At 42.0% G+C, this 27,377-nt stretch overlaps 1 protein-coding gene across 1 annotated transcript in view; it reads left to right on the top strand.

Moving 5' to 3' along the window:
• lrba (LPS-responsive vesicle trafficking, beach and anchor containing) overlaps positions 1-27,377 on the top strand; it is a 169,979-nt gene that overhangs the window by 21,681 nt on the left and 120,921 nt on the right. Inside the window, 22 exon segments of the mRNA XM_029434539.1 lie at positions 639-734; positions 2,369-2,490; positions 3,183-3,309; positions 4,058-4,177; positions 5,139-5,285; positions 6,144-6,341; positions 7,486-7,619; positions 8,438-8,546; positions 8,866-9,018; positions 10,167-10,335; positions 10,634-10,713; positions 11,474-11,536; positions 12,158-12,255; positions 12,495-12,587; positions 13,612-13,720; positions 14,095-14,176; positions 16,364-16,487; positions 16,610-16,802; positions 22,959-24,401; positions 24,823-25,028; positions 25,676-25,829; positions 26,450-26,630. Coding sequence (XP_029290399.1) covers positions 639-734; positions 2,369-2,490; positions 3,183-3,309; positions 4,058-4,177; positions 5,139-5,285; positions 6,144-6,341; positions 7,486-7,619; positions 8,438-8,546; positions 8,866-9,018; positions 10,167-10,335; positions 10,634-10,713; positions 11,474-11,536; positions 12,158-12,255; positions 12,495-12,587; positions 13,612-13,720; positions 14,095-14,176; positions 16,364-16,487; positions 16,610-16,802; positions 22,959-24,401; positions 24,823-25,028; positions 25,676-25,829; positions 26,450-26,630 — 4,201 coding nt within the window.

Genomic DNA, 27,377 nt, shown 5'->3' with positions numbered 1-27,377 from the left:
AGAACAGATAAGTTGGTACATCCAGTGGCACAGAGGGAGAGACGGATGTAGAGAAGGAAAGTAACCCACCGATCAATGACACTAATCAAGTTGTCACTGAAAATAGGGCAAGTTGCTTTTATGCTCTTAAGTTCTCACTCTCCCACTTTCGGCTCTTGCCACCGCTGCGCTCTCCACTTAGTTTTTTGTGAAATATGTGAGAGACGACGGGGTGTACGGGATGAGTGCAGAACTTTAACTACGTAGCGCTCTGTTACGTCCCACTGTAAACCACAACCTTGTTGAAAATCGTTTTTATCACTTCCACTAAACAAGCTCCAATATCTGAGTTCTGGGTGTTAAGAGCCATAAATGTGTGTTGCTTATACACAATAATCAGTGTATTATGAAGACACTGAATCCTGAGCATACTGCTGAACAAATCTCTCTGGATGTCAAACTCTGATGAGTTTAAGAGGTAAATTTAGAACAAGCAGGAACCAAAGCTGTACCTGCTTCGAATCATTTGTGGCTGCATGGATACAAAGTAAAGAGTGTAACTTGGGTTCATATGCTTCTTATGTGTGTCTGTTTTGACAGTCAACACGATCTGTAATGTAAAAATGATTCTTGTGTGTTTTGTCTTCTTCATTCCTCAGCCTCGTCATGCAGTGAAGCTGTTGTCAGTTCTGAAGTACATGGCTCACAGGAATGGCCCTGACTCATTCTTCAGCTTTCCAGGGAAAAATGCAGCTGTGAGTAACAAACCCGGCACCGCAGAGCGAAACAAACATCCCATCCACTTTTTAAAGAGTGTTTGCACATGGATGAGCTAACTGGCATGAATTTAGAGGTTAATGGTGCACTGCTCTTGAATGTTTCATTACATGAGCAGCAAGATTTCCTGCTAGATATTAATGGAGAACCAAAAAAAATGCTGAGCCAGCAGAATGTGGAACCCCACCATGACTGCCTCCCACAATGTACAAGATGTTCTTCATTCACCTTCATCATATAAAGACATTTTATTATAGAGAAAGAGAAGCCCTCGGATATATCATGGTGATCTCTCCTGAATCACTAATTTCCTGTGAGCCAGCCATTCACTGACCCATGCAGTTTTTCTCTAATTGATAAGCTTCACATATTCTCTCAGTTGTTTTCTAGTCTGCCATTACAACTCGGACCCTTCTCAAGCCTCAAAGGCTATTGCACTCTTGCTGAAATAAATGTGTGATGTTGTGACTGTTGCCTATTCAGTTTTGGAGTATTGAAATCATGCTTTGTGAATGTTTGGCTGCACCTACCTTCCCTGCACATTAGTTGAACCAAAACCACTTTGTTCTTCGTTTATCAGGCTGCACACACATGCTGCGTCCTTTTCTTGTCCTTCTGTAGATGCACAATGTGCTTATTTAAGCACCAAACAACCTTTTATTAGGTTTTGGTTGGAGAATGGCACATGATGCTGACGATGAGTAGACCACATGCCCTTGGTACACTCATGGAACAAAACACAATACAATATGCATAACTGAATCATTTGCTACAGCAAAACACATTTGAATATCTGGAACATTGTTCATTAATTTGAATTACAAAGTTAAATTAGTCTGCTCTGTACTGTTAATGGCCCTCCAGTTTTAGTGTTCATTGCACTGACACTTTACAAAAGCATTGCTTTGATCATACCTGCATCTTTTACCACATATTCAAAGTTGTGCTGTTTTTTTTCCCTCTTTCTGCCGCAGGGTATGATTTGTTCATTCAGGAGGATCCTCTTAGACTTTAATCAACTACAAATACTCTCTGATCAGTCATTAATGCTAAACAGTCAAATTAATTAAGACAAACTAATCTATTTAATGTCTTCAGGATGTGTCTGTGTGTCAGAGTAAAGAACAACTTTAAGATGAATGCACTTTTCATTGCATTACATGTGCATCTACCAGGAAGCTGTGTAAATGTGTGCGCCATTGAATGTTGCTTTAGGTGTGTGTGTGTGTGTGTGTGAACTTCTGTAAACAACCCTCCATTGCAATGGTGACGACGCTTTTACGTGTAGAAGTACACAGGTCTGATTTGGTTGAACTCTATTAGTACTCGTCTGCCCTCATCTTCCTTTGTTGCCCTGCTACACACACACACACACACACACACACACACACACACACACACACACACACACACACACACTCACACTCTATTTAGATGTAGTTTTCAGAGGGGCATGTTGGCCCAAACACTTTTGAATTTCTCAGCTTCAGGCTGACTTGTTGTTGTAACCCAACAGTTTTTTGTTATTTTTTAAATGCTCAATATTTCCTTTAATTCCACAGCAGGCCACGACCCACAGCTCATACCGTGTCCTGTTTTCTTCCCCTAACAGGCTATAGCTCTGCCTCCTGTAGCAAAATGGCCGTACCAGAATGGGTTTACATTCCACACATGGCTCCGCATGGATCCTCTCAACAACATCAACGTAGACAAGGACAAGCCTTACCTGTACTGGTAGGTAACAATAACAATCTTTGATCAGTTAACCTAAATCTTTGCCCTTTTTGTTTGGCATTAAAATGTTTCATTTAATAACACAGAGAAAGGGGCCTTGCATGAAATGTGTAACACAGGTGCAATACATTTAATTAAGGTGTGTAAGTTTGAACATATGCATGTGCACATGTATAGCCAAGACGCATCTCATATTCACTTGAATCCCAATTCCTGCAGAAGTGCCTTCAGTCTCGTATATGAAAAATGGCTTCCTCTCTGAGGAGCGGATTGGTTCATCGTCCTTTCAACCAATAATTAATTTCTGTCAAAAAAATCTAATTTATACAACCGGGATCTGTTTGGGCTTCTGTGAAAACGATAACCAAGCCGGATGACCAACGAGCTGCTTGAGAGAATCTGTAATAAAAGCTCCTCTTCAGCCTTGTGCCCTTTTTAAAAAGAGATTAATTCACTAAATCACACTGCCAGGGCCCAATCTCGCCCGGGCATGTAGAAGGATGGGAAGAGTCTGAAGTTGAGAAATTATTGTTTGCTATCTTTATCCTTTTGAGACTCTTTTTTAAAGTGTTTTTATGATATATTGTAGACAATAACCCGTGTTGCCCTTGAATGCAGTCGGCATGAAAGTGTGCAGCCTCGCTCAGAAACTAAATCTTTGTGTTTTGTATTTTCCCTTCATTTCTTTTCAGTTTCCGCACCAATAAAGGCATGGGTTACTCTGCACACTTTGTGGGTGGCTGTTTGATAGTGACCTCATTAAAAACCAAGGGGAAAGGATTCCAGCACTGTGTTAAGTACGACTTCAAACCACAGAAGGTATGAAAGGACATTAAAAAAAAAAAAGAAGCAAAGCAGAATGCATTGCACTGGTTTGGGGACAAATCCTGGAACTGTCTCTGCAGATTGATCACAGAAATCGTATGTCAGCGAACGCATAATGAATCACATGCATACACTCAAACACACATGTGCGCACACGATAAATCTAGACCTCGCTGTAAGAAAGAACCGTTACATCTTACCTGACTCTTGGGGGGAGGGAGGGAGGGAGGGAGGGGGGGGAGATGAGGGCGACGGGAGAGGAGGATTATCCGATATTCTGAGTCCCTTCCAGGCACAGCACAAACTGCAAAACCATTGCAGTCAGAAAGATCCTTTGCCTGTGGACAATTTGAAACATCCTCCTCCCTCCCCCTGGGCATGAAGGCATCACCTTACCTCAATAAACCTCATGAGGATCCAACACTTATTTTAGTTGATTCGTTCATTCTCTATTTTTAACGCCTCCTTTTTATGTCCGGAAGAAACCATAATAACCTATTTTACTGAGGTAACATTGCTAACCCATTTCACTGGTTGTGAGGCTGAGGAGGAAACTGGAAATGTAAGTAGGTGGGATTGTAGCTTGAGGGGACAGAGTCTGGGAACTTGATGGAGGCTAATTGAGTAAACTAAAAGGTTCTCACCACACGCTGACTTATTGATGTCTTGTCGTGTGATTGATGCTTCAGATAAACGCTATTAGTTTCCCATTGTGAGAGTCTGCCTCTGTTTGTTGTTGCAGTGGTACATGGTGACTCTCGTCCACGTCTACAACCGCTGGAAAAACAGTGAAATTAGCTGCTATGTGAACGGGGAACTGGCTTCCTTTGGAGACATCGCCTGGTTTGTCAACACCAGCGACGTAAGTAGCAACAGTTTGAAACCTCTTTTGCTGTTTGCAAATCACCAAGTTACTGATTTCTATATGAATAAATTCATAAATTCGCTCTTCTTATCTAACACATGGCAAAAAGAAACGCCCAACTCTTCCTTTTATGTAGTCCATTTCCAGTGTGTTCTTGCAAACCACAAATGTTACTGCATGAAACCTCCTAGCAAGAGTTTTTTTTATTTACAGTTGCACCTGCTGCGACTTCAGGCTCGAGCACGTGATTGCACGGATTTCTGTCAAATATCAATTTCTGAGCCAGATATTGCTGCAGGAGCGCGTACCAAAAAACTGCAAAACAAACCTCGCTCACAGATATATCTAATCTCAGTCTGTGCTTTCAGAGGGCTCGGGGGGGGTGAAACCATTCTTTTCATCTTTTAGCACGGATATGGATAGTACTGTGTAAGATGACTACATATCGTACACACCCTGCTCCTCTCACACGTCACCATATGAACTCTGTCACAATCCCTAGAATTGCTTTCTGTCATGCGGAGTTATAAGATTCTTAAATCAAATTTAGTTAGGAATGAAGCCGCCTCCACAGTGTAGTATAATCCTCTCCATGTGTCACTTTGTCCCGAAAGCAAATTGGCAACTTGATTGAGATGTGGCCGCATCATTCTCAACACATGTGCTTATTCCTCACTGACCATGACCAGAGGAAGATGGAACATTATCACGTTAGCCACAGTTTGCTTATAGTTTGAGGTTTTATGTTTCCAATTATAGCTAGTGCTAACATGAATATGCCTTTTCCCTTTGTTCGTTCCGGCTATTTTTGGTCTTTAAAATCCTTTCTTCCTGTCTGATTTCCTTATTTCCTTCCTTCCCCCCCCCCTCCCCCCCCTTCATCTGTAATTGTCTATTTCTGTGTTGTTGTTTTTTTTGTCTTCCTCAAATACTAACTCCAACATCTTTCCTGCTGCAGACGTTTGACAAGTGTTTCCTGGGATCGTCTGAGACGGCAGATGCCAACCGTGTGTTCTGCGGACAGATGGGGGCAGTTTACCTGTTCGGAGAGGCTCTCAGCGCTGCTCAGATCCTGGCCATCTATCAGCTGGGATCGGGCTACCAGGTTGGAAGGCCCAAATCTCAATATGTCTGCGATAGAAACATTTAAAACAGACTTATAGTGACTCGCACAAATGATGCATTTTAATGATTAAAATGAGTTTAAATCTGTAATTGTGTTTATAAATGTTCATACCCTTTCTATATAAATGGAAGAGCATCCTAAAACACAAAGGAATAATTAACATGGTTGTCTAATGAGCAATGTTGATCAGCTGTCACTCTACACATCACTATAAAATATTTGCAGTCCACGAGAGATGACAGTGAGATGACACAACAGACATGACATGAGATGCTCTGCCATGTTTTCTGTTTAAGGGCAGCAACATTTGGAAAGTGATTTATTCCAGCCTTGAATGTAAGCGTAGTATTTTAAGTTAGACTTCTCTACTTCCTTTCATTTTGAACTTTTAGAGCATGCACATACAAGAACACAAACTATAGAAAACGACACTCGGGGCCCCCACCCCGTCACATCCACTGACATGCAATAACACAAATACAAAACCAGAACAGAAAAGTTCGCCAGAGTAGCGAAGAATTATCCATGCATGTCCAGATATGCTGCATTTTCTCTGCCCATAATCTCTGTAATGGAAATACCCGTACATGTTGCAATTTTCCGTGTATTGTTAGTCCAGAGATGTGCAGCAGTGAGTATGATTTTTAAAAGGTACTTCAAATAAACTACGTTAAACACAATTATAGATCAGATTGCAACATATTTGCAGCAGAGTTCAGTATTTGGTGCTTTACTTTTGTTAGTCTTGACAAAATCTATTTAGACACTGTGGAAGAATGTGATGCTAATTTTACTATTCTGTTCCCTTCCTTCCTTCTTCTGCTTCCTTCTCCTCAGGGCACATTCAAGTACAAGGCTGAGAGTGACTTGCTGTTTGCGGAGCATCATAAGACCTTACTGTATGATGGCAAGCTGTCCTCCAGTATCGCCTTCACTTATAACCCTCGCGCCACAGACGCACAGCTCTGCCTTGAGTCCTCCCCCAAGGACAACGCCTCCATTTTTATTCACTCACCCCACGCTCTCATGCTGCAGGTAATTACGCCCTTTTTAATGTAGCATTTTGCTTGCGTAACAATTGATTCCCCTTGAAGGTGACATTACTAGGATTACCATTATTTAACTTTAACCTGAAGTCACCATGCTGCTGACGTTAAAGCAAAGCCGGTGCAAATTCATTGACTACATGCACGCCTGCTTCTTCCCTCCCACTGTTCCTATGTACCCCTCTTTACTCTTTGCTCTCCTCCTCTGCGATAATGAAAGTGGCCCAGTTGGCATCTTTTCATTTTAATAGCCTCATTAGAGCAGAGGTGCAAAAGTGTTGAGCTAGCCAGACTGCTGCTGCAGCTGCTGAAAAATTGCATCCTGGTGCTCGAGCTGTGGGGGGACTGAGGTTTCAGTTTGGAACTACATGCAAGTAGTTGTCCATCTTTCCTTTTGCAAGAAGGTGGTGAACTCCGTGGAGGTTTTTCCTGCTTACAAATACACACACACACACACACACACACACACACACACACACACACACACACACACACACACACACACATACAATGTTTCTTCACTCACTTTGAGTTTTCTTTTCTCAAGCTCTAATTGAGTTTTCTCTCATGCCCTTTCATCAAATAAAGTGCTTTGTTTCCTTTGTGTGGGACGCTTTTGCTGCTACGCACAACGTATGCTTTCTCCAACACACACACACACATACACATACACACACACACACACACACACATACACACACACACACACACACACACACAGTGTGAAATATGAATGAATATGTGACCTATATTTTCAGCTTTGCTATGCCATGCTCAGAATTTCCAATTCTATAGAGAAGAAAATGTTTTGCCAACCTACTGTAACAACACAGACACCAGCTGAGGCTGGAAGAAAAACAAAAATCAGTTTCCCTTCTAAGACGACGCCTAGTATTGAGCTCTTGAATTGTTTTTACCCTCTCAAACATTGAGCATGTCTGTTGGCACTTCAGAGTACATATTAGGATAAAAAGCAGACGGTTGTGGAATGAGTCTACTACTTCCAAATATGTATGTCAACACATGGAGCTTATTTAGTGCACACAACTGATTATCACAACAAATGTCTGTGTGACTCATATGCCATGTAACATGTTAAATAAGACCACATGCGTGTGTGTTTGTTTCGACAGGACGTGAAGGCCGTGGTGACTCACTCAGTGCAGAGTGGCATACACTCTATCGGAGGCGTGCAGGTCCTCTTCCCTCTGTTTGCACAGCTGGATTATTGCCAGCCCTCCAGCCATGAGCTGGACACCTCTGTCTGGTAACCGCACGCACATGCACACACTTTAATTCAACATGTAGTTTTTGTTTATCCTTTACTAAATCAGGTTTATATTTTGCTGCTTCGAGCCCTTGTGATTGTATGTAACACACTCAGTGTAAATATTAAAGGAATACGTCACCCACCGAATGACAGTTTGTATATCAATTACTCACCATTAAATCTTGTAAAAGCGTTGTGGGTGAAGGAAGTGTACGGAGGTCGGGTTTAACAATCAGAACATGTGTTTACAAACTGTCACACGACTTGTGCAGTGTAATCTACGCATTATTTATCCAGTCGTACGCGACCACTCCTTCCCAAAATGATGCATTTTTGCTAAAGAAACCTTACTATTTAAAGAATTGTAGTATAAACAGTATCACACTTTTGCAGGCCTGCTACTCGTCTGTCAGTCGGGACGAGTCCGAAGTGTTTTAGTGGTTTGTAACAAACAAGTGTTCATGCCATGCCTATAACATTAAAGCATTCCACTGTCGAGAACAGACCTGCAGTAAGTTCTTGAAAAGGTTTACATCTCAGGTTTTACATTTTCAACTTTTGATGTGACGCTGAGGTTGAAAGCTGTGAGGCCATCTTGCTTATGAATTTTCAACGTTGTTGTATCTGCTGCCCTGAAGGTGATACTAACTCAAATCTGTCCACCTAACTCAATGGGGACACGACACCCTCATTCAATCACATTTCATGTAGGATATGCCCTTCACAGTCGGGGCTTTGTCAGCAGCTTGCATAGATTATTGTCACTGTCTAACTCCCTCTCTCTCTTTGTCTCTGTCTGTCTCTCTGTCTTTTAGCTGCACTTTGCTATCCTTTGTGATGGAGCTCTTGAAGAACTCAGTGGCTATGCAAGAGCAGGTCCTGGCCTGCAAAGGCTTTCTCGTCATTGGCTACACTTTGGAGAAGGTGAGACGAGAGGAGAGCCATCCTCCCGTAGCTGTTGCTGCGTAATGAACCCAGTGCCGTAATAAGGCTGATCTTGATGATCTTAACGCCACAAGCAAACACCAACACTTAATATGAGACCTACTTTGTTTCCCCTCAGCTGTATTTGGAGGTCACATCTGGTTTGTGTGCTTGTTAGGCAGAAGAGGAGCTCCTCCTCATCTTTCTCTGCATGTGTCCTTTCCCTCCCCTTTCTGCTTTCCACGCCTCACTGACATATCACCTTCTCCTTTTTTCACCTCCTCTTGTGGCACTTTTTGTCCCCCTGTCTGTACTCCAGTTTTCCAAGGTGCATGTGACGCGGCCCGTCCTGGAAATTGTGCTGGCCTTTTCCAGATACCTCAGCAACTTGCAGAATGGCATCTTGCTGCTCAAACAGCTGTGTGACCACATTCTGTTCAACCCTGCCATCTGGATCCATGCCCCTGCCAAGGTAACACGAATACACACAGCTGCACATTCTTATGTGTTTGGTTAAACAAATAATGTAGATAATAGGGACGTACCCAATGTCTATTGAGGTTTTCGAATGATGCTTTGAATCGTTATAGTCATATTTTATGACATCATCCAAAACAAAAAAAAGATCCTCGAACAAAATCCCCAATTTGAATAAAGTAATTCACCGGATTAAATGAGTCTTACTTTATTAAATGAACTTTCTTTAATGAATATAGACTCATGGGTTTTGTTAATAATAATAATAATAATAATATTATTCTTAAAAATAATGTTATTTTTAATAATAATAATAATAATAATAATAATAATAATAATATATTATCTATTATTATTATTAATAATGTATAATAATAATATTATTAATAATGATAATATTATTAATACTATTGTTTCATAATATTATTAATATTAATAATAATACAGTTATGCAGGAGAACAAAATATTGTTTAACCGCTTTAAATATATAGTTTTTTTTAAGGCTAAACGGCAATAAATATGGACTAAAGCAGAATGGACTGAATTTTTTAAATGCTAACTTCTATCTTTTTCAAATACATTTTGACTTCTGGACTTCACAATGCTCTGGAGTTACTGGAAATGTTCGGAAGCAATCCTCCCCAGCCACCACTGGAATCTAATTCTACAAATGGTATATTAATATTAGTGTAGCCTAATCTTTATCTGCAACTGTGCAGATATGCAGGGTTTACATGGAATGAATAGACTTGCAAAAAAGAGAAACGGCTCAGCATTCAAATGTTGATTTAGAAATTGGAACGTCAACGTTATAAACGAAGCTTCAAATCCTCAAACTATTCGGTACAGCCCCCCCGGGATATAGGTCGCGCACACAAAGCGGGTTAATACGCACAGACGTGCACAGTCGATATCGCCCTCTCTTGCTCTGTGTGGTCTTGCCCTACATTTTATTTCAAGTGTTTCAGAGTTCAAGGTTATCCCTCCACCTGTGAATCAGTGACGGCTATGTAAATGAGAACGGCTCATCTACAACCCTTAGGGGCTCAGAAGCTAGGACACACTGAAACAGGATTATTCCTGCTCTAACAATCAAGCTCGTGTGTTTACGAGTGTTTTCATATGCCTTTTATCTTTTGCAGGTGCAACTGACACTGTACACTTACCTGGCAACAGAGTTCATCAGCACAGTGACCATCTACAACACCATTCGCAGGGTGGGCACCGTGCTGCAGGTCATGCACACACTGAAGTACTACTACTGGGTCGTCAACCCCCAGAACCGCAGTGGAGTTGTGCCCAAAGGCCTAGGTGAGGATGCACAGACAAATGCACTGTATATATCATGTAATGCACAATACACATGTATTCCATTCCTCTTTTTAAACTATATGCACCGATCATGTAAAGGCTAGATGTCACATGCACACAGAAACATGGCTGCACACATGTTAACATACACCGCACCAACGCTCACCTTCAAATGGCAAATCGGTGTGCAGAACTTTGCTTTTAAAATGCAGAATAGATTGAGCACGATTGAATCATTTCTTGGTTTATCTTTCTCGAGCTACTTTCAACAGCCCTTGTTTGCCATTTGGGTTTTCAGATGGTCCAAGGCCAAACCATAAGGAGATCCTTTCTCTGCGAGCCTTTCTGCTGTTGTTTGTCAAGCAGCTCATAATGAAGGTATGTTCATGAAACCCGGCACCCCCCCCCCTCCCCCCATCTCCAAATAGAAAATGGACTTTTATTGACTCACTCGAGGAATCTGGCACATTCGAATGCCAACATTTTGTCTACTAGTGGTTCATGCTCTCTGATTACAGTGGAGTTGCAGTCGGATTGCCGATGGCACCAACAAAATGCACTATGCTTAAGACCAAACTAGCTGCCACTTTACACAACAGCAGGTGTAGTTGCCTCTGGGTCAACCCACACTTCTTCGTAGACGTCAGCTGGATGACTTAAAGCCTTTAACCTTCATTACATCTTCCTATTGCTGAATAATATGCTGCAGTTAAGAATGTATGTGGATGTTTTTCCCCTCTCCATTAAAACATTGTTTAAACAAGTAAATAACAAAAGTACATATGATCTCTATATAAAACCACTTAACGCCTGTATATACAGTATATTGAGGGGATATTGATGTGATGTGAGAATAGATATTGCCTAGGAGTTTTGGTTGTGGTGCTACTGTTGTTATGGATCAATCTTAATGTCCTTCCCCGTTTGGTCATCATATTCACATTACTTGGGATTGTTTCGTTCTTTTTAATGCCTTGTAAATAAAATATATTTGCAAGCAACAAACAGTCACAAATGTAATATCAGAGAAAGACATCTGGTCATATTTTGAAATGTTATGCGATCGCTTTGTGCTGACGTCATCGGTAGAGCAAAACATAGCTGAACCCTGCTGAAATGATCCAATTTTATATTCTAGGATCATGGAGTGAAGGAAGATGAGCTGCAGAGCATCCTCAACTACCTCCTTACCATGCATGAGGTAAGCACGTGCACCGTTGTTCTTGCAGCACTGAGCAGCAGCGACCTCGCCACCAGATGGCGACGTAACACTACTGTACTTTGTCCTCCCACAGTCTGATATGCAGAGCATTAGCAAACAATTCCTGTTGCTAAAGGCAGCGTCACTGTTCCTTGTTATTGTTCCAGTGTTTAAGTGTGCCAGTTAGACGTCCTGACAGAAGTGGTTTGTTTACAGTGGAGTGATGCATAACAAATGAATCCGTCATTTCAGTCAGTCAGCCAGTGAACCAGAATAAAGGGTGATTACAACAGTGCCTGGAAAAGCCACCGACATCTAGCAGCCCTTCACTTCATGGAGCACATACTGTAATTCTGAAGTTCAGATGCTTGATATGTAATTCGTTATTACTACAGTTTTTTTTTCTTCTCTCTACCGTTCCTTCTCACATTATCGCTACTACGCAACAACACCAATGCCTTTTTTTTTATCTTGCACTGTCGTATACAACTGTCTAAGAATTCCTCATAGTTTAAGATATCCCCTCGAAACTCACTTCAGCTTCACTAGATGCAGTATTTTCCCCCACTGCTCTCCGTTAACGCCACAATAACCTGAAGTCCTTTCTTCTCTGTCCCACAGGACGACAATCTCATGGATGTACTGCAGTTGTTGGTGGCTCTGATGTCTGAACATCCTGGGTCCATGGTCCTGGCCTTCGACCAGCGCAACGGGATTCGGTAATAATCAAAGTTTATATAATCTGCTGACATAGTAAAAAAAAAATATATATATTTTACTCAAAGTAAAAATGGTTAAAGATTTATTTTAAATGACATAACTTCAGTCTTGTGTCACTGTAGCAACACTGTAAATTGTGGCTTTAGTTTTTATTGAACTGATGTAATTTTATTTTAAGAAAACTGTGGCACACACACTGTACTGCTTTCTAATTATTTTTAATTTTAATTTTTTACAGTGTGATTTACAAGCTTTTGGCCTCAAAAAGTGAAGGAATACGAGTGCAGACACTCAAAGTGTTGGGCTACTTTCTGAAATACTTGCCGCCAAAGTAAGTACGGTCACCAAATCCTCTGCACTGTTTTCTTTAACTATAGAATTGTAGTTCAGTCGAGACAAAAGTGCATCCTTCAAATAGAAATAAACTGAAGATAAATCAAATTTAGTCTGAAATTGCTCTGAATGTGTATTATAGATTTCATTCTCCAAAATCTCAATGTGGTTTCTTTTGATAGTTACTTATGTTATAATTTCATATAAAGTCAGGTTCCTTATTTTGACAGAACAGCTGGAAGATATTAAAGTTTGCAGAAAAATCTCCTTATACCGCTACAATTAAATTACACAACCAAAACAGGATGTGTTAATGTTACCCACTTTGGATGTATACGTGTCACCTGTGAGCTGTTTTTATTGTGTTTCTAATGAGCAAGCAAATGTCCAGTGCTGCTCCTTATTAAAAGCTCTTACTATACCCGTGTGCTCCAGATCACGTCCCTCCAAATGCCCAGAGTTATTTTGGGTAGTGATGATGGAGATTCAGTTCATTTGGCAAAAACTGTTCATCACTTAATTTCCCACTAATAACCACTGATTATAGTTTGAGCACCAGAAACGACTCCAGCCCGGTCTTGGCAACAGTTTGTTTTTTTTATAAGCCTTGTGATCCAGATGCAAGATAGTATCACAGTCGCTCTGCAGTCAACAGTTCTTTGGGCCGGGCAAAACACTAAAATTGGATCTAATCCATGATCAGAGATTAAAGCGAGTTTTCTGTGAAGAAGTGCTTTTACTTAGTCAGCAGGGATTCGCTTTTTCACTTCCTCCACGTCAAATGTCAGCTGGAGCTCAGCTGATTTAAAAACGGCTACAGATTTCACATTGATTAATCAGTTAAATGATATCTCACAACATTTTCAATATGATTCATATTGCCTTTTTTGAAATACAAATAACAGTTGTGGTATTTCAGTACAATGATATCCACTCCGATTTGTACATCATGTTCCAGTTTAGTGGTCTGGCAAATGATGATGTTTACCGACTGACCTTTGACCTTCTAATATCCTGATCAGGAGGAAACCCGAGGTCATGCTGAGTCATGGCCTTTTCTCCCTGCTCACCGAACGCCTGATGCTCCACTCCGGCCAGTTCAGCATGACAACCTACAACGTGCTCTTTGAGGTCAGTGCTCTGCATGCGCACACACACTCCAGGCCTCTGCTCACGGGACGGAAATGATCTTGATAGACTGCAAGGACGTACAATAATAACCTCTGTGTTCAACTGCGTGACAATATTTCTTTGCCTTTTCACCTGACCTCGTCGTTTTTTCTTTTATTATTCAACTTGACAATTTAGTTGCGTTGGAGTTATTTAAAATAATACACTTTATAGCCGACTACCTGCAGAAACTTGATTTGACAATTATTCGGCCACATACTACGCAACGGTGCAAACGTGTACATGGCCTTTGTGTATCCATAGTGGGGTTTGTGTCTCTGTTATTGTTAATGCCGATGTGGATATTTATGACTTGGATCCCCCTCCCCCGGTAGATTCTTACAGAGCAGATCTGCACTCAAGTGATCCATAAACAGCATCCGGACCCCGACTCCGCTGTGAAGATTCTCAACCCACGTAAGTGCCTCCTCTGCGCCACACCACTCTCCTAAATCATCCCCTGCAGCGTACCCTCTACATACCTATTGCTCCATACTGCACTAGAGGGTATTCCCCATGGAACTGTGCAATCGCTATATACAGTCAAACAAATGAACAACATAAATTTTGCAGCCAGAGGGTACTTTCATACAACTGAAGCTCAGATGTCATGCATAATCCTAACAGGAGGATGTTGCCAACACTTTGTGTGACAAATATACACACAGCTGCAGGTTTTATTGGAAGTCGGTATGTTTTGTACGGATTAATTTGCATATAGAGAATGAGAAATGGAATGAAATTATGATGGCACTTCAGTGTGTGAAAGATGTTACGGCATGTTTGCGTATGCTTTTATTACTTTTAATCAATAATTTAATTGCATTAAAGGGAATTTAGAGTTTATTGCAATTGCTTGAATCGTATAATGTTAATACAGTATTTGTATGAACTTAATATGTAATGCATTATGTTGCAATTACTTAATAATAAAAAACACATTTAACCATAAAACTACTTTATCATTACAAATATTTCAATATTTTTCATTTTTATAATAACATAATTAAACATTTAATAATATTATTTATGACTAAGAAGAAAGTTGTATTTAAATGGAGACATACTGTGCAAAGGTATGTAATGTGTGTATACTCGCACATATACAATCTGTACATTTTTATGGATGTCTTTTTTCCTCCCAGTGCATCATTACCATTAGACAGTGCACGCTCATTTTTCATATGCAGCAACATAATAAGCTGCGACTCCAGGCTTTGATCAGTGTTCCCATCGTATATATTTCAGGCCGTTACTCACCTCCAATTTCACGTCAGCTCACAAAATCTTTTCATATGTTTAAATGTTAAGTATTCATTGCAACTAAGGAAAGAAAACATCACCCTCTCTCTCTCTCTCTCTCTCTCTCTCTTTTCTACTGGTGCCTCTACACACACACGTGCACCTTCATGTGCACACACACTTGCAAAACAGCTTTAATCAGTTTGAAATCCAAGCAGTCTGTATATAATCACAACCAAGGTTTACTTCCAACCAGCCTTAATCTGACAAGGTCCTGCTGTAGTCACACATTGATTATCATAAGCCTTTGTTGTGTTAAAAACTCTCCTACCCAACCATCCCAGACAGGCGGTATACATCATAGAAACCTTGTACGGGTTCGTTCATGTGAGCACATTCTATGGAACATAGAGCGGTGGTCTGTTTCTCCTTTGCCGTGCATTCTCTTGATTTAATCTGCGACAAACTCCCAAAATGGCCCCCTGATTGCAGTCTTTAGTAACGTCAGAGCCAATCAAACAAACCGAGGAAGTACCGTTTCCCTCAAATTAACTCGAGGGAAAAGAACCAAAAGCAAATGGGGGGGGGGGGGGGGGGGAAGAAGGGAATACGCCATCCCTCCATCCTCATTCCCGGTACATGCTGGGGTAATTTTCTGGCGGTAAAGGTTCAGCGACTCATAATTTGAGTGACTAAGGCGTAGAAACAACACAACCGTCTGCCGGGGCAAGGGGGCATCGGTTAGCGCCAAGGTCTGAAGAGACAAGTGAAATCCAAGCCCCTCCGTCTCTCTACTCAAAGTAAATGGACACTGACATTGTCTAGATAATTCATCTAAACAGTCAGTCTCCTCGGTTTAACCGAAGCCAAGCCTTCCAGAAGGCCTGAGACTCTGGCTCGCTCATTTGAAACGATACCAAAACCATTACAGTGTGATAAAGATCAATGGGCTGCACTTTTTTTTTTTTTTTATTCTCCTCTGTTCTGTTTTTCTTACCACAGGCACATATTTTCAGGTGTGTACAGCTGGGAGTTCAGATAGTTTGTGACACAATGATTTGCACATGTTCAGACCAATGTATGATTTAGTTGTTGATTCGCGTAGTTTCTCTTTCTGCGGCCACAAAGCGGGTTTCATTTCCAAGCAGAATGCTGGATGTTTTCATGTCCAAACTTTTTAAATCCCTAAAAATACAACTTGCTGCAGTGCAATGTATTGTATTACACAACACAGACAAACATTTTGAATAGATTAAGACCTATTTTGATGTTTTCTTGCACTTTTTTTTCCCTGTAAAACCGTTAAACACTCTTGTCCTCGATCCTTAAACAGAACTGGTGTGTTTCTGTTAATGCTTCTAGAAATTCTGAAGGTAATAGCGGCTCTGCTGAAGACCTCACCCCCATCCCCCGAGAGCATGGAGGTGCGCAAGGTCTTTCTGTCAGACATGATCAAACTGTTCAATAACAGCCGAGAAAACCGCAGGTAAGAATTCAACCACTTCACAAGATAGAGAACTACATCACACACTAGTGCACGCACGGTGTTTACATGCCAGTGGGATTCACATTCAGCACTCGCATATTCCCTGTGCTCTTTTGTTTCAGGAGCCTGCTGCAGTGCTCGGTGTGGCAGGAGTGGATGCTCTCTCTGTGCTACATCAGCCCGCAAAACAGCGAGGAGCAGAAAATCACAGAGATGGTGTACGCCATCTTCCGCATCCTGCTTTACCACGCTATCAAATATGAGTGGGGCGGCTGGCGCGTCTGGGTGGACACCCTGTCCATCACCCACGCCAAGGTCGGAGCACTCATTATACACACACACACACACACACACACACACACACACACACACACACACACACACACACACACACACACACACACACACACACACAGGTCAGACACAGCTTTGTTTATCTTTCTCTGTGAATCTTCTTCCATCTCCTCATCTGTTTCATTTTTCCAGTTTTCTGTTTCTCTTCGTTTTAGCTCACACACTCTTTATCTCTCTGTACCAAACACACACACACACACACACTCACACACACACACACACACACACTCACACACTCTCACTTGGACATACACACACTCACATCTTGCTTCAGTATTGTCAGCCTAAACATTCACCACATTACTGTAACCTGTAGCCCTCCTCCTCAGTTTGATTTCAGCCAAACGGACAGCAGTATTCAGTCACAGCCATCAGCTCTGTCACCCGTATGTTTAGTTTCAATCTGACATAATGCAATTCATTAAATAAGAAATTAGAGAGCATTATCGTCTGACCCTCTAACTTGCAGCGTAGGATAGTAATTGAACCTTGCCTCTCAGTGCCCATCAGATTAAGCTATGGAAGCCATACAGTGAGTATAATTTAAAAGCTAGTTGCAGCATAAACCATTGGGAACGAGCACACCGGCCCCTCCACTCTTTATTTATGTATAGAGTCTCTGTCTTTCACGTTGCACAGATAAAAATAAACTTCTGGCACTTCTTATTTCCAAAAGCTCAATTCAAAATGCTGCTTTAGAAATTCACTGTTGATATCGTATTACGCTACTCTGTTCCAAAGCAGTGAAGTAATTGAGGTTGGTGTCAGATTGTGGTCTGGGGGGTTTTTAAGGCTGGCAGATTGAAGGCTGAGGTAAAGAAGTACTTGTGATATGAGACGCTCCACTGCAGCACGGGCTGCTGTGAGCGTTGGCGTCCAGTAGGGGGCACAGACAGACTGCGTGGACGATGATCAATGTGATGGCAGCAGTTAGCAGGGCGGTGTGTGTTGGTTTGCTGGATGCTCTGAACCCCCCCCCCCCCCCCCCCCAATGTATCTCTACACCTCTGAACGCGGTAGAACTAAGTTAAATTAACACATTGGCCGCTGAGGACAGTATTTGATTGTAAGAGGGCACATTGTGGTACAGTGAAACTGCACTACAGCAGAGGTCTGCATACTTAACTAATGTTTTGTCATTAAATATTAACATCAAATATTCAAGACATTTTATTATCCCCTCCCGATGGGCACGAGTTCTCAAGTACTTGATTTGGACGTCAGTATTCGTTCAACGTATGAAGTAATCACTTTCTCACTAACTGGTTGAGAACCTATTTTTAAGGTTTTGTTTTCTTACGAGTTCTCAAACAAGGAGATTATTTAAAATCCCTACTGTTTAATACACTTCTTAAAATATAACAATTGCATTGTAATATTTCTGTTGGACAGAAAATATATAATATTAATATTAAAGATATTGGCTGCTTATTATGTACATATGATCCATAAGTATTTAGTTTCACCTCAAGCTTTTTATTCTGGTTGCATCTGTTCATATATCTGCAGTGTGTCGGTGTCTCACTTTGCGACGGAGCAAAGTGTCTTGTTTGGTGTTGTGCAAAAAAATGTTTATTGTTCTTTGTACACGACAGGCTGTAATTGCTTTTTTCCCCCTATAATTGCACAAGATTAATGCCGTTTCTTCTTGGCTCTAGTTACAATGCTCAGCACTTGTCTCACAACAGAATTTAACACATAGTGTGTGTGTGTGTGTGTGTGTGTGTGTGTGTGTGTGTGTGTGTGTATAAACTCTTGCACTTGTAAGATGTTAGAAAACACAAAAAAAACACACACAAATGCACGCGCAGTGCAGGGCCCCCGCCTGTGACTTGGATAGTTGCAGCGGGTGCTAGCCACCAAGATACATGCATCTGCTATAAAAAAAAAAAAAAAGCTAAAGAAACTCAATTGCAATTTTATTGTCCCGTTTGATAGATTTCCTGCCACCTTTGTAGCACCAAAGCTGTTTGTCACTGTTGCTCTCTCCTCCCACTGCTGCAGGGCTGTGTGTGTGTGTGTGTGTGTGTGTGTGTGTGTGAGTTACTAGGCACGTTTTCTCTTTGCCCTCCTTTTCTCTTGGGCTCTAGGAAGCCCTTCTTTCCAAGCCCATTGAATATTCATCGGAACCGTGCGAGAACAATCAGAGAAACAAGGCCTCATAAATACAACCAGCCCACTGGGAGCCTCTTGATAAGTGCATATATGCATTCACAAATACATATTTGCACACTTCTCCTCTACATGGACTTTTTGAATTAGTTTGCCTTGTGTCAACTGTGATAAAGTTGTCAGTTTGGCGTGTGTGGAGATGATATGCCTGCATGCTGAATGAGTGTTTTCACCCTTTTTGTTGAGGTTTTGTCCACGACTGAGAATCTTTGTACTGCATTTTCTATTACTGCATTATTGTTTTGCTTCTCATACTTGCTTTACATTTTGAACACGCTATGTAGATGAAGCAACAAACGTTTACCAGTGTAAGATTAGAGTTTTCAATTTTTGTCCAGAATTCAGGCCCTTTGCTTAAATATGCTGATATATTCAACTCTGGATATTCAGCTCCTTACTCGCAGCTGTTTAAGATTTAAAATTGACTTGATGAGTAATCAGAATGCCCATATGGACCATATTTATTTGGCATTTCTTTAGTTTTTGCAAGTCGTACCAATCTGTAGGTGTAAAAATGTGTATTTTAGCCTCATGTTGCCATGAATGAGATGGCTTACTGACCACCCAGAGGCTTTATCTTACTGTATTGTCTACTGTCAAAGCATAGATTAGCAAGAGGCACTAACAACCTGGTTATGATGTGTGCTTTGGGTGACTGTGTGTGTGTGTGTGGATTAGGAAATAAGTATCTGCATAAGCGTCTCTCTGAATAGACAGATGTTCCTGCAGGTGGGCACGCTGACACGACAGCCCTCCCGCTCTAAACCCCACACACTCACCCAAGGTGCCCCTCGTCCATCTCTGCACACAAATCAGTTTGAGAACAAGGAGATCTCCGAAAGCGAGAGATCGGGCGTGAAGGTGCCTCCGTCCTTCAGGCTCCCTCTGCCAGCTAACTTTGTTATACCTGTCAGATGTTTCAGCACAAAGATAAATATGAGCCGGAATGAGCCAACAGATCTTTGACAAAATATAATACACATTATGAGCTGGTAATTTTACAATTATCTTGTAGAAGTTGAGCATAGTTGGAAGCGTTTAGTTTTAATTGTTGCTAATCACCCTTTTTTTCCGTTTATGATGAAACGCAGAATAGGGTTCCTATAAAACCTCTGGGTTCATGGAGACGTTACACAAGCTGTGGATATTGGCAAAGAGTTTCAGATACATTGACAAAGTAGACAAAGGAGAAAGTGAGAACATTGAGAAGCCAATGCTAGATAATAGCCATGCGTCAAGTGTTGTCTATACTATCCAGTAGAAAACCGATCGTCCGTTCTGTTCTCCACGTCTTCCGTCTTGTAATTCTCAAATAAAGTGAAATGTATAGTAATCAGCTGCTGCAAACCCCATGACTTTTGGCTTAAAGCTATTTTAGTGTACAGCATCCTGAAGGGCCCTTTTTGTGTGTGAGCTTGTCTCCCGATGGTTCTGATAGAAATGACAGATAAAGACTGTACGCAAACAACTGGATCAGATGAGGGGAGAAAATTTAAGAAGAAAAATGTTTTTACAACGAGTGAGAAAGTAAGATATAGCGAACAAGAGGGGGAAACCACCCAGCCAGCACCGCAGTAGCAGATGACATTGATTTTGGAGGAGGAATTGCATTTAGCTAATCGGATTAGAGCCATGCTGCCCTCCCCATTTCCCCTTTGTTTTGTGGTTGCTCTCTATCTATTTATCTAAATGGGGACTCCCAGGCTCCTACTGCGGGGGTCTCCCAAGATCAGCGCTTTCCCCCCCCCCCTGACCCTCACCATACAGGTTGTGGTGTGGGGCCTCTGCTCATTCCAGATCAGCTCTACAGCACAGACGAGTCGTTCTCTATACATTGTTGTGTAAATGTGATCAGAAGTTTTGTTTTCCTGCAGCGAAGAGGAGATTTTATTTCCTGTTTTCAGACTTGTGTCTGTTTTGTGATACTTTTTTTCTAAAAGTGTGGTGGGAAACTACAACAACTTGAAGTATTCAGGTATTGCAATGTCTTGTTGTTTATGACGGTTTGTCCCCTTCCAAAGCATTTCAAGTCTTTTTGTATGATCTGGCCGTGCTGCGCCCAGTTAATACCATGTTACCTGTCGCATTAGAAAAGCCCACCATGTTTTTGTACATTACCATAACGTTTTCCCATACCCCACTGAGGCCAGGCCGAGTCATGGAGTAGAATGAAATTAGATTAGATCAGCGCTGATGTCTTAGCCACCCACGGCAGTTTCTATATATATATTGTAGGAAGGCTAAACGCTCTTTTAAAAAAAAACCACAGAGACATATACTACCTCTGTCTAATGGTAACTGGATATGTTACAGAACCCCATTTAAAGCCAACATACATCATCTTAATGTACAGACTGCATCCTGAATCTATGACGTTATGGTCGGCACTGTTCTCCAGTATAATTTCCCGAGCAGCGCACTCCGAATGCAGCCTTTTTAATTGCTAAAAATGCTAAATGTCAAATTAGGCTCAAACTAATGCGGTAGAAGGTCTTGCTGTGTGATCGCTGGGAAAAAGGGAGGACGAGAGAAAGAGACGGACTACTGGCGCATTTAGAGCAGGCTGTGCTCTCTGAAAACAGCTATGGATTACCAATCACTGCTTCCCACTACAGAAGATTAATGAGCACCCGTGTAGCAGGCTAATTTAGAACAATAACGCCTAATTAATTACAAATAATCAGCTTCTTTCTTTCCCTTCCCTTTTTTCCACTCTCAATGACTCACTTTCTTCCTCTTCCTCCTTTGCCATTTCTTTTTTTTTAAATTCCTTTTGATCTCTGGCTTTCTCATTTTCTTTGTTTCTATCGCTACCTCTCTCGTTCTCTCTCTCTCTCTCTCTCTCTCTCCCGCCCTTCTGTCCAAATAGCCTCAGGTGAAAAAGCAGCAAAGTGGGTCTAGTTCCAACCCCCCCCTTCACCACCAACCCATCTTTGACTTTCTGTCCTCGAAGGCCCAGTGATTAATGCAGGGTCTTAAATTAGGCGTGGGAGGATTTGCCGATGCTGGACACGCACTCAGCACAGCTAGCAGACACACACTAATAGCATCTACTGCTAATCTATGACTGCTTACATGGATGGGCTCTTCCTCAAATGCCACTGCAGACCATTGTCGTTATAGACTAGCAGTCTAGTCTACCCATATCAGATGTAAGAAGACTGATGGAGGTTAATAGGCTGTGGGCAGCTGCGCATAAGAGAGAGGAAAAGTTTTAAATATGGCACAGTTAGCCACAAATGGTCCCAGTGGTTAGATGCAGTAATAAGCTCAGAACTAAAGAGCGTTTTGAGAATATCTTTCATAATTTGATGTTTCCAGATGAAACTGGATGTTGGGGTATAATGTGACTCATAGGGAGAAAAGGAAATAAAGGCTGAAAGTGTAAATCAATAGATATCAGTTAGAGAGGGAGGATTTATTTGATGAAAGTTTGGCATTTGTTGTATGTTTTTACATCATAGTAACTGCTGAAAGTGAATCGTTTAATAGCTTTTATGACCTGTATCATTAACTGGCACGGTGGTGGTGATTCGTTATTTTACTGTGATGTTTAAATGTCCAATCGACACATTTCATGATGACTTTTCTACACATTCCACTCAGACAATAGCACGTTGTGTGCAAAGATCCCTTTTACCTCCAAATAAAGTAGCATAAACATTCTGGAAGATGTCTCGTTTACAACTTGTTTGATCATCTTACTACTTGTTTCGTGCCCATCAGACTTTGTTGTAGTAATGTCACTGTCTCAGGTCTTTTGCAAGTAAAATACCATCTTCATAATCCATTAGAATGATGGCAAAGACTACAAAAGAAATAAGATCCAAGTTGTATTAAATCAGAAGTTTCCTTTTTTATTAAAGAATAGACTAATTAGGTAGATTGATGCCAAGACTAGAAGCGTTTCATGCATTTGATCATATTCTCTTTTTATGTTTGCAGGTCACCTTTGAGCAGCACAAAGAGAATCTGTCCCGTATGTTCAGTCAGTACCAGCGTCAGGGGTCGGCCGGCTCGCTGAGCGCAATCCGAACCATCTCTGGTGTCAGCCAGAGCTCGGAGACCATGCAGTGTGTCAACGGGCAACCTGCAGAGGAGACGGCCCCGTCCACCGTCATTGAGCTCACAGTGGACGAACTGTCCCAGAAGTCCCCTGACTCAACATCTAGTTCCACCGTCACTTCCAGCTCACCCGAGGCTGCTGCTGATGGCAGCGGACAACCATCCATCACCGTGTCCAACATCCTGGCCAGGGCAGAAGAAGAAGAAGAAGAAGAAGAAGAGGAGGAGAAGAAGTTTGTTCAGGAGTCTTCCAAGGATGGCTCCTGTGATGGAAAGGAGACGGAAGCTACTGTGACACAAGCAAACGATAAAGAAGAACAAAGTGAAGAGACCAGCCGGCAAGAACCAGCGACCGAGACTTCCGCTGACGAGAGCGCCGATGATCTACAAACATCGGTTAGCGGCCAGTCTGAAACTGATGACAAAAAAGCACAGGAAGAGGTTGGAGACTCTGCTGCAACATCTGCGAGTGATGATGCACCTGTAGCAGATGAAGGTAAATCTGAACCTATCGACCAGGAATCATCTAACTCCACGACAGAAGAAGCAGATACAGAACTGCCCGTGGTTTCAGAACAAGACGGTAAGACTGACCAAATGTCCCCTGAACCCGCGGACTGTTTGGAGAAAAGTGCGCTGGGTGGAGCCTCCGGCTTCAACGAGGACCTGGTGGACGCGTCTTCTGTCAGCGACCAGATCCTCCCAAGCGATGCTGATGATAGCCAAGAGGAGTCCTCTTATGCTTCAGCTGTTGCCGGAGAGGAAGGGGAGGTAGGAACAAATGAGGAAGATAAACCTGAAGATGATCAGAAAGGTCATGAGATGAAGACTGACGAAGAAAATGATGAGAAGCAGGAGGTTGGCGTACAAGAAAAAGCTGAGGAGAGTGAAACTGAAGAGAAACAAGTGTCTAGTTTGGAGAGTGACACTTCTCCAGCTGAAACACCTGAACAAAGTGTGATCGAAGCACCCAAAGAAAAAGTTAAAGATGAACAGTCTTCCTCCATAACCGAAACCGCTACTGTCGAGCAGCATCCCCCTGACACCACACCGCCCTCTACAGCCCAGGAGGGTGCAGCAGCACCATCAGGCTCCACCTCACCAAGCCAGCCTACAGAGACCACCAGCACCACTGAAGAAGAAAACCTGTCCAGTCCCCCAGACAGCAGCACAGCAGCCTCCACCTCTGACACCTCCACCTCTGACACCCAGAACAGTGCAGACTCTGTCAGCAAGACCAAAGAGATCAAAATTGCCCGACTGGACGTGTCCAATGTGGCCTTAGACACGGAGAGACTTGAATTAAAGGAGACCTCTACAACAGTACGCTTCTTTTTCTTTTCCTGTGTTCTCTACTTTAGGGTTTTCATTAGATGATGTTATATAGAACTTCATATCATATATCATCATTACTCACCCCGTGTTACCTTGAATTCTTGAAAGTCTTTATGAATTGACGTTAATCGGGACCACATGTAACAAGATATCCGTTAACAAACTCTCACACAACTCGTGCAGTATAATCCAAGTCTCATTTAACCAGTCGTATGCTCTACTTACCACACATGCTGAGGCTTCTGTGACGCATGCATTTTCGCTAAAACCGCTCTAGTCGTGCCGTGCGAATCAATCCAAAGTGTTATAAATGGTCAAGGTTTGAGCATTATATGATATGCAAATGGTCGTTTTGTGGGTGAAGTATTCCTTTTAAAGGTAACTGTGTATAACTGGTATCTCTCTGTAGGAAACACACCAAGCCCAGCCAGCAGCCGCAGCAGCAGCAGCAGCAGCAGCAGCAGCAGCGTCTTCAGGTCAGCAGAGAGAGGGCAGCACTTCGGCTCCTCGCTCCACCATGTTCCGTATCCCAGAGTTCCGCTGGTCGCACATGCACCAACGCCTCCTGGCTGACTTGCTCTTCTCTATTGAGACAGATGTCCAGATGTGGAGAAGGTAGGGGAACAATCTGCTGACTCTGGCTTTGCTGATGCTTTAGCGAACAATTATTTAGTTAATTGATTAATGGACTAGAGATTTATTGGCTCTCTGAGCCTCTGCGGAGCAGACAGAAGATTTAATCTCACAAGCCTTCTCCTCCTCAAGTGCTGCCTGAAAGCACAGATCTTTTATTAGTGGGAAGATTTGTACTTCTTACTAAATGTAATATGTAGTACTTCACATTATAAACTTTTCTCTTTGCATAGGTACGCATTTTAAAGGCAAAAATAGATATTGGCCAGAAATATTCTGTTGCACAAAGCAGTACTTTATGTTACATTCAACTGAAAGTCTCTAGGGATACTTTGAAATTCATGCCCCATTGAGGACACTTGATGAGAAGTAGACCAAAGCACAGGAAATGTTTTTGTAAAGATGGAATATGTAGGATATTTTTATCCTTCAATGTTATTATTTAACAGCAGCTCGGAACAGTCTGATCTGTAGGCACCGCCGCTGCGTTATTTTGAGCCAAATAACATTTTATCCCACCAAACACGTGCTCTCACTTTTAAGTTTGTCGAAATACCACGCTCGTACTTGTTATATTCTCCTTTTTGCTTTTCATTAACAAAGCCATCTTTTCGTCCTCTGTCTCTCAGTCACTCCACAAAGACAGTTTTGGACTTTGTGAACAGCAGTGAGAACGTGGTGTTTGTCCACAACAGTATTCACATCATCTCCCAGGTGGTGGACAACCTCATCATGGCTTGTGGAGGCATTTTACCTCTGCTCTCTGCTGCCACCTCCTCCTCTGTGAGTCTCGTCGTGTGTGTGTGTGTGTGTGTGTGTAGCTGATGGCTCCAATCGCAGGAAGTTATCCATCCACATTGACCTTTTCCAATCACATTAGAGCACAGTTAGCTGCCTCCTAACATTGTTAGTTTGTTTTTGTGTTGTCTGATCTCAGTGACCGCGGCTCTCTTACATGATCTTTGCCTCCGTCAATGACTTCACTGCCCCGTCTAAGAAACGGGTGGAAGTTCAATTCCATTATAATTGAATTGCATTCAGTTGTGCTTCGTCTGTAACCAGATTTAAAACGGGATTTAACCAATGTTTTATGTTCTCCTATCAGGATTAGTTATCAGTATAGCTGTCACATATATTCCAGACATGCATTACACATTTAGAGGCGTTTGTTGTACAATTCTTTGGATCTTTTTTTTTCTTGCAGGTCAAGAACCAACTTTTCAAGAACTGAATAGTTTGCATGAATTTGCATGAATATAAAAAATGCATCAAAAAAAGAATCTATGTTTTACTTACTATATAGTTAATAGCTTTTAAAATCAACCTGCCCTTAAGCTATTCTGAATGAAAGGATGTTTTCTTTACTTCAGTATTACAGTGTGAACTTTCCTCTCTCTCACCAGCATGAGCTGGAGAACATTGAACCATCCCAAGGCTTGACGGTGGAGTCTTCAGTCACCTTCTTGCAGCGCCTCATCAGCCTCGTGGACGTCCTCATCTTTGCCAGCTCACTCAACTTCACCGAGATCGAAGCTGAGAAGAACATGTCGTCGGGAGGCATCCTGCGACAGTGCCTTCGCCTGGGTACACACACTGATGTTGTTGTTTTGGTTCCTCTTCCCCCATCGTTTGGTCGATCTCCTTTTTTATTTTTAATTTGCATTTAACCTCTTGTCTGTCCCCTTTTTTCATTTTAATTCTTGAATCCTGCGTTTGTATTTTAAATGTAGCTGTCTTTGTATTCATCTGCGTCTCCTTTTAGAATTTCCTTCTTTTATCTCCTCCTTTAACCAAGCCCTCTGTCCTCCCCTCTTCATCGATCCACCTCATATCAGCCAGCAGTAGCCTCTTGTATTAGCCTCAGTCATGGCTCCCTGTAGCCTTTTTGACCCTCCCTTCTGTGTTCTCTCTTTCTTTTTCTGTCGTCTCGCTCTCCATCTCCAGCCGCAGCTCATTCCCTCGCCTCTTTCACTCTGCTCGTATCAGCACTCTCTTATCTTGTTATTATAACCCCACTGCACGGTAACACTCTAAAATGGCTGCTATCATGATATAGTGAGTTCTACATAATGGCCTTGGCTGCACTGCACTGCAGCGTAGCCCGAGGCCTTTTTCTGCCTTCTGTTCCAGGCTATTACGGTTTCCCTCCGACAGCCTCAGAAGCCAAGCCACGCTCACGCTGAATAAAAGATATTGAAATTCTTACATTATTCATTTTATGTGGTGCACCTTTTCAGCAAACACAGATGAACACAGTACACACACACACACACACACACACACTCGCTCAGTGTGGAAGTACTTTCTACACTGATTTTAAATCATTTCTGT

Source organism: Cottoperca gobio, chromosome 1, assembly GCF_900634415.1.
Source record: "Cottoperca gobio chromosome 1, fCotGob3.1, whole genome shotgun sequence".
Taxonomy (NCBI): domain Eukaryota; kingdom Metazoa; phylum Chordata; class Actinopteri; order Perciformes; family Bovichtidae; genus Cottoperca; species Cottoperca gobio.
Note: the sequence above shows the minus strand (reverse complement) of the source record. Positions and strands in the feature narration are given on the sequence as shown.